The sequence below is a fragment of the Salvelinus fontinalis genome, chromosome 27 (assembly GCF_029448725.1).
Source record: "Salvelinus fontinalis isolate EN_2023a chromosome 27, ASM2944872v1, whole genome shotgun sequence".
In the NCBI taxonomy this organism is placed as follows: domain Eukaryota; kingdom Metazoa; phylum Chordata; class Actinopteri; order Salmoniformes; family Salmonidae; genus Salvelinus; species Salvelinus fontinalis.
In genome coordinates this window covers 12,723,695-12,736,336 of record NC_074691.1, presented here as the reverse complement: position 1 = coordinate 12,736,336, position 12,642 = coordinate 12,723,695, and the positions used below count along the sequence as shown (strand labels likewise).

Genomic DNA, 12,642 nt, shown 5'->3' with positions numbered 1-12,642 from the left:
CCCTTTCCAATCCATATACATCACTAGGTTGATGGAAGATTATTTTCCGGAGAGTTCACAAAAGATGTGAGCGATATAAACAAAACAAAACACTCACATCAAATCATGTTTAGAATGAAAAAAATGACTTATCAAAAATAAGAATATCCTTTGTGGTAGCTTTAACAGTCGTGGGGTCTAATCTGTAGCAAATTATTTAGTGTTATATTAATTTGCTTTCTCTGTGTCTAAAATAGTGACTCAGTAACACAGCCTTAATTCAACTAAGAAAACATAAGAGTCAATTCTGAGAAAAGCTCTTTCTATACAGTGGAATTATTCAGACAGTCGATGTCGCATAAAAATAGCATAAAGCAAAGAGTCAATCTCATATTGATCAGGCTAATCAGGCCAATCAGATGATAAACCACACAATGCATGCACTGCTGTGCCTTTGTGCTCCTGCACCCCATTCATTATGAAAGAAAGATCGGAGAACAGTATTGATCTTACCTCAGGCCAAACGTGTGAGATTGCTCGTAGTTGAACAGTGAATGAATTTTCACATCTGAGTTCACAGCAATCAGCCTATCAATCAAATCCTGTGGCAAAGAGGTACAACACAGAGTGAAAATGCTGAAAAGATTGTGATGATGTGAAAGGTAGATAATTACATTTCTACCTACATCCTGATCGTGTGCAGTAGCTTTTGATTAGGCTATGTCTGTAGAAGTACACATGTAGGACCATGTTACAATAGCCACGTTTGCACACAACCAATGTAAGTGTGGCCTCCTATGGCAAAACCTGGAACTGCAACCACATTAAAAAGTACTACCAGAGACAGAAGATGAAGCGACACACTCCCTCATGTTTTTCTGGTTACATTACATTCAATAAACTAAGCAGACCAGACCCAGCTGCTATTGCATTGGTGTCTATGAGAGAACCACCCCGTTAAGCAGACCGGAACTGACCATTGTTTTCCAATGGTAAATGGCCCGAGTGAACTATCTTAATTTATTCACCTTTTGGTACTACCTTATCTTTGACATTGTCTGCATAATCTTATGTTTCACATTTTCACATATCTGAAGCAATACATTTTATTTATGGGTAGCATAATCCGAACAAACTGATTTTAAAACCATATCCAACATAGGAAACAGATACAAGTGTATGTCAAGTCCAGCATTCTCCTGGTAGGGTGTGAGGGTCGGGACTGACTGTAATGGATGTGGGCATCTCCCTTAGGTTGTACTCAGCCTTGTTGGGCAGAGGCTGCTGTCCCAGGAGCTCCCACACAGCATGGGGGGAGGACAGCAGGTTGACCAAGGACAGGAACGACTGGGGGGAAGGGGAGGGGTGGGGTCAAAACAGTCATACATCAAACAGTCATACATAATTTGGTTGTTCTGAAAAGCTAAGGTCAAGATGAAATGAGTTTGGGTTTATGACAAGGTTGGGGTGCAGCATTTTTTTTTTGTTTCTTTCCTACATTCTATTTATTCAAAGAGCTTTTTTTTTTGCTGAAAAAGGAACGTTATAGGTCTAATGATCTATACTGCATTTCAATAAAAAAGGATCAAAGGGATGACAATTACATTCACATGTGCTCCAGACAGTGTGTATTGCTGAGGCGTATAAGAGGACTGACATATTGCTAGATCATCTTAAACTGATGAACACCAACTCTGAATACCTGAGTAGATTACTTCCTGTAGATTGGTGAATATAAAAGACCGTATTGAAATAAAACATCCGAAAACAAGAGCTAGGCTATTATCTGTTAGATACCGTTATTTAATTTAGGGGATAAATGGCAGCAAAACAAAAACATTATTGTCATTCTTGTCATTCTGGTTCCTATCCTGTCTGAATATGGTATAGACCTACCACTCAACCTTTGACCCACTCACCATGAATAGCTAACAGAACAGGGCCCACAGTCATAACACCAATGTCAATCAGAGCACTGCTCACTGAAATAAACCATCCATCCCGTTCATGAGCACTTTCTGTAGTAAGTCCTCTCTCTGACCTGATGACCAAGAAAGGCTGACTGTGAATACCAAGGCTGAGTTGTCCTGCTGATTATCCTCAGGAGGCTGCATGAGAAAACCATGGACGTTGAAACACACGGCACTGTAAAGATCTGAGCAAAATAATTTACCTTCAGACAGCTCCTGTCAATGGGGTCCATGGGGGTGGACTTGGGGTAAATGACCCTCACATCCTCTCTCCCACACTCCAGGACTGACCATATCTCCACCACTAAGGCCTGCACAAAACCTGCCAGGACATACTGAGGAGTAACTCATGTGTTAAAACTGTATAACAATATGTTCTGTTTTACTAGTAGTATTACTGTACCAGAACTGTGTAAAGCCACCACACCGGGGGCTGTTGCTGCTACCTGTGTTACCATCACACCGTAGCCAAACTTCTCACATCGGCTGACCTGGAGGAAAGCGTTTTCACAGATTTGAAAATAGCCCATAATTGCTATTAGCCAAAAGCTATTTACTATCTTGCATAATCAAAAAGTGTATGTGTGTGCATGTCTTTGTGTGAAGAATATTTGTTTATTTTGAAAATGGGAACACATTAGTTAGGCCAGAGGCACTCAGATGTATAAATACACCGTATTTCTGTTAATTGATTTGATGTAAATCACTAGCTCAAACAATTGATCAAAAATAAAGATGAAAGTAAAACAACAAGTGGAAAATGCAAGAAAGACCTACAGAATTTAAGCCTATTAAGCCTCAGATTCCAAGCACATTTTCACCAATATTGTGGATGAATCAAAGTAATGAGCATTAACTACAGATAGGACTAAAATCTGAAATGCAAGATTTAAAACATTTATAAATGTAAATACAAAGTGATTTCATGCGTAAAGATTCTTAACTAATTACAAAACAATGGCGCAAATTAAAAATAGATTCGCTTAATTACAATCTGGAGCAAAATGTACGCAAAACAAGGAAGGTAATTAAATCAGCAGGGAATTGTGCCCACGTTTGCAGTACATGATGTATACATTGGTCAGTAAGGCTACATAAATAGACATTAATACATCAAATTCAGTGTAGCGGTACCAGCATATGTACAGTTGAAGTCGGAAGTTTACATACACTTAGGTTGGAGTCATTAAAACTCGTTTTTCAACCACTCCACAAATGTCTTGTTAACAAACTAGTTTTGGCAAGTCGGTTAGGACATCTACTTTGTGCATGACACAAGTCATTTTTCCAACAATTGTTTACAGACAGATTATTTCACTTATAATTCACTGTATCACAATTCCAGGTCAGAAGTTTACATACAGTAAGTTGACTGTGCCTTTAAACAGCTTGGAAAATTCCAGAAAATGATGTCATGGCTTTAGAAGCTTCTGATAGGCTAATTGACATAATTTGAGTTAATTGGAGATGTACCAGTGGATGTATTTCAAGGCCTACCTTCAAACTCAGTGCCTCTTTGCTTGACATGGAAAAATCAAAAGAAATCAGCCAAGACCGCCACAAATCTGGTTCATCCTTGGGAGCAATTTAGAAACGCCTGAAGGTACCACGTTCATCTGTACAAAAAGTGCAAGGTACCACGTTCATCTGGTGCGAAAAGTGCAAGTCAACAGCAAAGGACCTTGTGAAGATGCTGGAGGAAACAGGTACAAAAGTATCTATATCCACAGTAAAATGAGTCCTATATCGACATAACCTGAAAGGCCGCTCAGCAAGGAAGAAGCCACTGCTCCAAAATCGCCATAAAAAGGCCAAACTACGGTTTGCAACTGCACATGAGGACAAAGATCGTACTTTTTGGAGAAATGTCCTCTGGTTTGATGAACAAAAATAGAACTGTTTGGCCATAATGACCATCGTTATGTTTGGAGGAAAAAGGGGGAGGCTTGCAAGCCGCAGAACACCATCCCAACCGTGAAGCACGGGGGTGGCAGCATCATGTTGTGGGGATGCATTGCTGCAGGAGGGACTGGTTCACTTCACAAAATAGATGGCATCATGAGGCAGGAAAATTACCCAACTTATTGTGGGAAGTTTGTGGAAGGCTACCTGAAATGTTTGACCTAAGTTAAACAATTTAAAGGCAGTGCTACCAAATACTAATTGAGTGTATGTACACTTCTGACCCACTGTGAATGTGATGAAAGAAATAAAAGCTGAAATAAATCATTCTCTCTACTCTTATTCTGACATTTCACATTCTTAAAATAAAGTGGTCATCCTAACTGACCTAAGACAGGGAATTTTTACTTGGATTAAATGTCAGGAATTGTGAAAAACTGAGTTTAAATATATTTGGTGTATGTAAACTTCTGACTTCAACGGTATACTGTATATAGCTGGGCATTATAAATACTAAGTAGGGTAGTGGACTCAATTTTGCCTATTCATCACTACCATGGTGTTTTCTCTCCATACCTGTAGTTTCTTGGTAAACCTGGAGAACATGTAGGTGACACACTCATTGATGGCTCCAGTCTGCTGGAGGAGCAGCAGGCCTTTCGGAGTGGCAGCGAAGTTCAGCAGGTTGTCCAGCAAAGTCTCCTCCCAAACCACTCTGTGTGAACAGACAGCAGAGGGAAAGATTGATGGGAAGACTCATTATTTTCCATTTTATTTATCCTTCCTAACAACATGCTAGAGGGGTGACTGAAAATAAAATCACAACATAATTATAATAGATGCTGTTTGCCTCCAGGGGGAGACACAAAGAAACGTACACATTCTGCAGCTCCTGAGAGGACGTGCCGGGGATGGCTCCGGGAACCGGGGTGGGAACTCTTTCTGACAGGGAGCTTGTCTGTGAGAGAGAAAAGAAACCTTCAGCTTGAGCCTTTGTTTTTGTCCCCTGAACCTGTACACTGAACTTCAATAATGAGGAGTTCAGCAGTCATGTTAGAGGCTCTGCATCTCATTTCTCCAGTCTTTCTACCTTCCTCCATAGAGGCACAGGGCTCACAGGGATTAATTATTAGCAGTGTAGAAAGTTCTCTGTCTCCTGTAGCTGCCTGCCTGATACGCAACACCCATCACAAAACAATGGCCTTAGACAATATGGTTTTGTTTAAACTTTCATGATATTTGGCTTGTGGAGGTGCTATTGTGAAGGCAAAGTTTTGTTCTGGGGTTTGTGAGGGTAGTTGCGAAGCTCTAATTGAGAATTGGTTAACTCTCGCAAGGCCGCCAGACGGAACACCAGGACACGTTCTCAAAGCATGCACAGACCAGCTGGCAAGTGTCTTCAAAGACATTTTCAATCTCTGCTTGTCCCAGTGTGTAATCCCAACATGTTTCAAGCTGACCACCATTGTCTCTGTTCCCAAGAATTCCAAGGTAACCTGCCTAAATGACTATCGCCCCGTAGCACTCACAGCTGTCATTATGAAATACTTTGAAAGGCTGGTCATGAGACACATCACACCATCATCCCAGACACCCTGGACCCACTCCAATTAGCATACCGCCCAGCAGATCCACAGATGACACAATCTCAGTTGCACTTCACACTGCCCTCTCCCACCTGGACGAAAGGGGAAATAACTATTTGAAAATTCTGTTCATAGACTACAGCTCAGCGTTCAACATCATTGTCCATCACCAAGGTGTGGACCCTGGGACTGAACACCACCCTCTGTAACTGTTCGGTGGTGAGGGTAGGCAACAACACCTCCGCCACGCTGACCCTCAACACGGGGGACCCTCAAGGGTGTTTGCTTAGTCCTCTCCTGTACTCCCTGTTCACCCGCGACTGTGTAGCCACCCACGACTCCAACACCATCATCAAGTTTGCTGACGACACTCCGGTGGTAGGCCTGATCACCGACGACGATGAGACAGCCTACAGGGAGGGGTCAGATATGTCATGGGTCCAAGGATCCTCAAAAAGTTGCACCATGGAGAGCATCTTGACTGGCTGCATCACCGCTTGGTATGGCAAATGCACCGCAAATTCGACCGCAAAGTGCTACAGAGGGTGGTGCGGACAGCTGCCATTCAGGACGTGTCAGAGGAAGGCCATAAAAATTGCTGAAGTCTCCAGCCACAGACTATTCACTCAGCTACCGTCCGGCAAACGGTACTGCAGCATCAGCTCTCGGACCAACAGGCTCCGAGACCGTTTCTACCCCCAAGTCATAAGACAGCTAAATAGTTACGTAATGGTTACCTGGACTATATGCACTGACCCTCTCTTGCACTGACTCTATGCGCACTCACAAGACTATACACACAACTACACTGATCCACTCACAGAAAACCCACACATATACACTACATACGCACACACACGCTTACCTTCAACATACATACACACACGCATATGGAGACAACATCAACACACATTCACACACACTTTTACTCTTATCATATACTGCTGCTACTCTGTTCTTTATTTTACTCGTATTATTATCTATCCTGATCTCTTTATCAGGATAGATACAGTCTCTTTATCTCTCTGCAAAATGATCTGGTAATTGTACTCCCTGTATATTGCTCCATTCTTGTGTATTTTATTCGTCTTGTATTACTATTTTTCTTTCTATAATAATTTCTTTAAACTCTGCATCATTGAAAGGGCTCGTAAGCAAGCATTTCATGGTTAAGCCTACATGTGACAAATACAATTTTATTCGATTTTTAAGACACCACGGATGCTGGAGGTTTGCGATCAACAAAATACAGCTTGTCCATCATAAGTATGGTTTTCGGTAACCTCCAGCATCGATGGTCATTTAATGACTCAAATATTTTATAGGGCTGCAGGAACTTTTACTTTCTGACATTTGACTCAACAGGTAAAATATTATTTTTCTGATGTCTTCCCCCTACCAAGTACAATAGTTAATACTGTATTTCACATGATTTGTTTATGAGAACATTTTAGGAGGGTGGAGTTTGGTATCTGAATGTGGGATAAGGATTACTTAGAATTCCTACTGATAAAGGCGTAGACAATGGCTCATAAAAGCCAACAGCATATCATACATGCTAGCTGGCAAATGAGTAATCAAACTAGTAAAACTGCTGATACACTGGGAGTGTCTTAGGATAAGTTTAAAATCTTGCTTATGTAACCTTATATATATAAATATATATATATATATATATATATAGTATACACTGAGTGTACAAAACATCAGGAACAACTTCCTAATATTGAGTTGCACCCGCTTTTGCCCTCAAAACAGCCTCAATTCGTCGGGGTCATGGACTCTACAATGTGTTGAAAGCGTTCCACAGGGATGCTGGCCCATGTTGACTACAATGCGTTCCACAGTGATGCTGGCCCATGTTGACTACAATGCGTTCCACAGTGATGCTGGCCCATGTTGACTACAATGCTTCCCACCATTGTGTCAAGTTGACTGGATGTCTTTCGGGTGGTGGACCATTCTTGAAACACACGGGACACTTTTGGGTGTGAAAAACCCAGCAGAGTGGCAGTTCTTGACTCACTCAAATGTGTGCGCCCGGTAGCTACTACCATAACCCATTCTAAGGCACTTAAATATTTAGTCTTGTCAATTCACCCTCTGAATGACACATATACACAATCCATGTCTCAATTGTCTCAAGCCTTAAAAATCCTTATTTAACCCGCCTTCCCCCCTTCATATACACTGATTGAAGTGGATTTAACATGTGACATCAATAAAGGATCATAGCTTTCACCTGAATTCACCTGGTCAGTCTATGGCATGGAAAGAGCAGGTGTCCTTAATGTTTTGTACACTCAGTGTTTAATGGCTCAACACATGTTCAATCTCAGTGGAAGTACTTTTGTCCCAATACTTTTGGTCCCCTAAAACGGGGGAACTACAGTGGTTCTTCCTTTCAAAGTTTTGAGCTTATGCCGCGACCATTTGTGGTAGATGGTGGTAAATTGCATAATTCTGTCAACAATGGCTGACATTTAAATAACGTGACATAGAATTCTGCGGCACCCCGCAAGCTGTGCTGCAGTACGCCGCAACTTTTAAAGGAAGAACCACTGTATGTACAAAAAGTGCTGTAACTAAAGCTGACTAACTTCACAGTCATTGTATAATTTGAAATCCAAAGTGCTGGAGTACAGATAGATACAGTACTTATAGATTGCATCTGGATTACTGTTAAAGGGCTATTTGGGTTGTTAATTGGATTCGTTCCACTATTTCTAGATTTCTTGTTCTTTCTATTTTTTTTATTTTTTTAATTGTTTATTTTTGTACCTGTTTGACATTTTACTGCATTGTTAGGAGCTAGTAACATAAGCATTTCGCTGCACCCACTATAACATCTGCTAAACGGTGTACTCGACCAATAAATTTAGAATTGATTAGTATGATGGAAAATTGCTTCCTTTTCGGTAGAGTTAAAACATACCTTTTTCCAAGCTGCAGCGATGCACTCATGCAGGCCATAGGGCCTGAGCACCTGCAATCCTTCACATGTGTTGTACATCTGCCGACACACGAAGATGAAGGCCCCGCTCACGCCATAGGATGTCTCTGCATTCCGTAACAATGGCAGCTCTTTAGCCAGGAGCCTCTGGGTGAACTGAACGATTACATGGGCAGCTGAAATACTAGACCACAAATAAAATACCCTGATCGATTACATGAGCCGTCACTCATACTGGTATACCATTCAATTGTTTGATGTACAAGGATTAACAATCCAACATAAATTGTTGTGCTCTGTAAGTACACAAGAAAAAACGTCATACTTTTGTAGTATACTTAAGATGCTGAAAGTGCAATATTCATAATAATAAACAATGAATAAGTACCCTGTGTATAAAATACGTTTTTACTTACCCTTCCCCCTCACCAGAAACTAGATTTCTTTCATATAAGAAAAGTGATAATCCTCGCTCAGTGGTGGCAATTCTTGCGAGAGTGTCTGCTATATGAATCAATGTAGTTTCTGGGGAGTTTAATTTAGCCTGTGACACAAAACACAATTGAAATGGCTTTGGGCACATTGCGGAATTAATACAAAATAACACAGACAACTCATACAGTGCAAATGTAACTAATTTACCACATAACATCAACACATTTCTACAATACTAATAAACATCATGCTGGGGATGTTGGTTCACTCATTTGTATATAGAACTGAACTGAAACATTGTATATATTATGTCCAAATAAACACTTGGATTTACCCCAGCTTACCCTGCATTACATATATTGAATAAATACAGGTTTATAACCATTAGAGCTGAGAGATTGTACTTTTTTAGTGTAGTTATTTCGTGATATTGTACCACGTAACCTAAAATGCAACAGATGCTTTATGCTGACCTGCTTTATATTGACCTGCTTCATGCTGACCTGCTTTATGTTGACCTGCTTTATACTGACCTGTTTTATGCTGACCTGTTTTATACTGACCTGCTTTATGCTGACCTGCTTTATGCTGACCTGTTTTATACTGACCTTCTTTATGCTGACCTGTTTTATACTGACCTTCTTTATGCTGACCTGTTTTATGCTGACCTTCTTTATGCTGACCTGCTTTATACTGACCTTCTTTATGCTGACCTGTTTTATACTGACCTGCTTCATGCTGACCTGCTTTATGCTGACCTGTTTTATGCTGACCTGTTTTATACTGACCTGCTTCATGCTGACCTGCTTTATGCTGACCTGTTTTATGCCGACCTGCTTTATGCTGACCTGCTTTATGCTGACCTACTTTATGCTGACCTGCTTTATACTGTTTCATGCTGACCTGCTTTATACTGACCTGCTTTATGCTGACCTGTTTTATGCTGACCTGTTTTCCTTTGAGCAGGGTGATGATGGGTGCCAGCAGTGTCTCTATGACAGGGGTTTGGTAAAGGCACTCCACTGCACACTCTGTGCGGTCACCCAGGGTCCTCAGCAACTCCATTACAAGAGTGGTGGGAGAGAGAGTGTCTAGAAACACAATTGCAACACACATGCAGACATGCACATACACCCACGCACACAAAATCACGGGACAGTTCAGTTTAAGATTTTTTGAAACTGCCACGAAAATTCCTAAGTATCAGTAATCATTATTTGAACAAGGACCATGAAATATATGTTTATTTTAAGCTATAGTTTGTGGCTTTAGCTGTGGAATACTAGCAAAGGACATGCTGTTAGACAGGGAAGGTACATTACTATTGATCATTTGACTGGGGTAAAGGTATTGTAGTGTTGCTCATGAAAGTGAAGGGGCAATAAAATGGGTGTTGGTGTCACCAACAGAGAATATATACTGAGTGTACAAAACATTAAGGACACCTCCCTAATATTGAGTTGTGCCTGGCACCTACTACCATACCCTGTTCAAAGGCACTTAAATATTTTGTCTTGCCCATTCACCCTCTGAATGGCACTCATACACAATCCATGTCTCAATTGTCTCAATGCTTAAAAATGATTCTATATCCTGTCTCCTCCGCTTCATCTACACTGATTGTAGTGGATTTAAGTGGACTACCTGAGCCACTTGTGTGGGTTGTAGACTCCGTCTCATGCTACCACTAGAGTGAGAGCACCGCCAGCATTCAAAAGTGACCAAAACATCAGCCAGGAAGCATAGGAACTGAGAAGTTGTCTGTGGTCACCACCTGCAGAATCACTCCTTTTTTGGGGGTGTCTTGCTAATTGCCTATAATTTCCACCTTTTGTCTATTCCATTTGCACAACAGCATGTGAAATGTATTGTCAATCAGTGTTGCTTCCTAATTGGACAGTTTGATTTCACAGAAGTGTGATTGACTTGGAGTTACATTGTGTTGTTTAAGTGTTCCCTTTATTTTTTTGAGCAGTGTATATTTAAAGATAAATAGTTTCACCACATTAAAACAAGAGTTCAGTTCACGTAACAGGTTGACCTTAAGTTATGGATTGGGGGCAGTGTTTCCACTTTGAACGAATTGCGTACCCAAACGGAATTTCCTCCTACTCTGCCCCAGAAGGTAATACATGCATATTATTATTACTATTGTATAGAAAACACTCTGAAGTTTCTAAAACTGTTTGAATTATGTCTGTAAGTAGAACAGAACTCATTTGGCAGACAAAAACCTGAGAAGACTTCCAAACAGGAAGTGAGAACTCGATTTGCCAAATGATACCCCATATAGTTATGGATAAGCAAACACTTCCTAGGGCTTCCACTAGATGTCACCGTCTTTAGATTTTGGTTATATGATTCTACTATAAAGGAGGGGCTCATATGAGCTATTTTACTGAGTGGTCTTCAGAAATTCTCATTTTGCGCACGAGCGAGAGAGAGTGCTCTCGTTCCAATGCTCTTTCTTCAGACAATGAAATTCTCCGGTTGGATCCTTATTGATGATTAATGTTAAACACATCCTAAATATGGATTGCATACATCATTTGACTTGTTTCTACGACCTGTAACGGAACTTTTTGAGTTTTTGTCTGGAGGGATTGCTCGTGCGTCATGAAAATGGATTCGTGGGCTGAACATGCTAACAACAAGTGGCTAAATGATGGGCTTTATGGAACTTTTCAGTCATTTATTGTCGAACTGGGAATCCAGGGAGTGCCTTCTGATGAAGTTATTCGAAGGTAAGTGCATATTTATAGTAATTTTGTAGCTTCTGTTGACGCCAAAATGGCGACTATTTCTTTGGCTGGATTGTGCTCTGAGTGCCGTTCTCAGATTATTCTTTTTCCATAAAGTTTATTTTGAAATCTGACACGGCGGTTGCATAGAGGATAAGTTTATATTTATTTTTGTGAATAACACTTGCATCTTTTATCAATGTTTATTATGAGTATTTCTGCAAAATCCCCGGATGTTTTGGAATCAAAACATTACTGCACGTAACGCGCCAATGTAAACTGAGATTTTTTTTATGTATATATATGCACATTATCGAACAAAACATAAATGTATTGTGTAACATGATGTCATATGACTCATCTGATGAAGATGTTCAAAGGTTAATGATTAATTTTATCTCTATTTGTGGGTTTTGTGAAAGCTATATTTGCTGTGAAAAAATGTCTGTGCTTTTTTGGATTTGGTGGTGAGATAACATAAATATATGTTGTGTTTTCGCTGTAAAACATTTTAAAAATCGGACACGTTGGCTGGATTCACAAGATGTTTATCTTTCATTTGCTGTATTGGACTTGTTAATGTGTGAAAGTTAAATATTTCTACAAAATATTTTTGAATTTCGCGCGCTGCCTTTTCAGCGGAATGTTGTGGGTGTTCCGCTAGCGGAACCCCTGGGCGAGAAAGGTTAAAATGAGGGACAGACGTGAACGACAAAATAAATAATACTATTCAGAAATGACTTTGTCAAAGCAACAAAAGAACTAGGGCCAACGAAGGTGAAAAAAAATCTTCCTAGATGTCAAAAAGGGTGCACCGAGGGACATATCAAAATGCTGCATTTTGGGACTTTAACAAGACTTCAGTCATTATAAAAATCTGATATATTGAATTCTCCATGTGGTCTATATTAAAGTGCACTTCCATTAATATAACTTGCTTTTAAATGCAATATTTCTACTTAAAATATCAAAGGGATGCAAAAGGCACTCATTTCGTGGAACAACTCATCTGTTGTTGCACCTTCTTGCATAGTTAATTCATCATCTTAATGAGAGGGTGGGAAGCATGTGTAAAA

At 40.2% G+C, this 12,642-nt stretch overlaps 1 protein-coding gene across 6 annotated transcripts in view; it reads right to left on the bottom strand.

The window, feature by feature from the left end:
- The window catches only part of LOC129825069 (protein broad-minded-like), a 45,464-nt gene that overhangs the window by 24,517 nt on the left and 8,305 nt on the right, over positions 1–12,642 (bottom strand). For 5 of the 6 annotated variants that reach the window (XR_008754823.1, XR_008754822.1, XM_055884820.1 and 2 more), the window contains exons 15-23: positions 9,759–9,916; positions 8,807–8,934; positions 8,373–8,574; positions 4,730–4,809; positions 4,428–4,566; positions 2,353–2,440; positions 2,153–2,271; positions 1,207–1,326; positions 493–581 (exon numbers count right to left, since the gene is read on the bottom strand). Coding sequence is in view for 4 of the 6 variants with exons in the window: in XM_055884820.1 (XP_055740795.1) it covers positions 493–581; positions 1,207–1,326; positions 2,153–2,271; positions 2,353–2,440; positions 4,428–4,566; positions 4,730–4,809; positions 8,373–8,574; positions 8,807–8,934; positions 9,759–9,916 (1,123 nt within the window). In the remaining 2 variants the exon portion in view is untranslated. The remainder of the gene's footprint in view (positions 1–492; positions 582–1,206; positions 1,327–2,152; positions 2,272–2,352; positions 2,441–4,427; positions 4,567–4,729; positions 4,810–8,372; positions 8,575–8,806; positions 8,935–9,758; positions 9,917–12,642) is intronic. The other variant, XM_055884822.1, reaches the window with a different exon arrangement.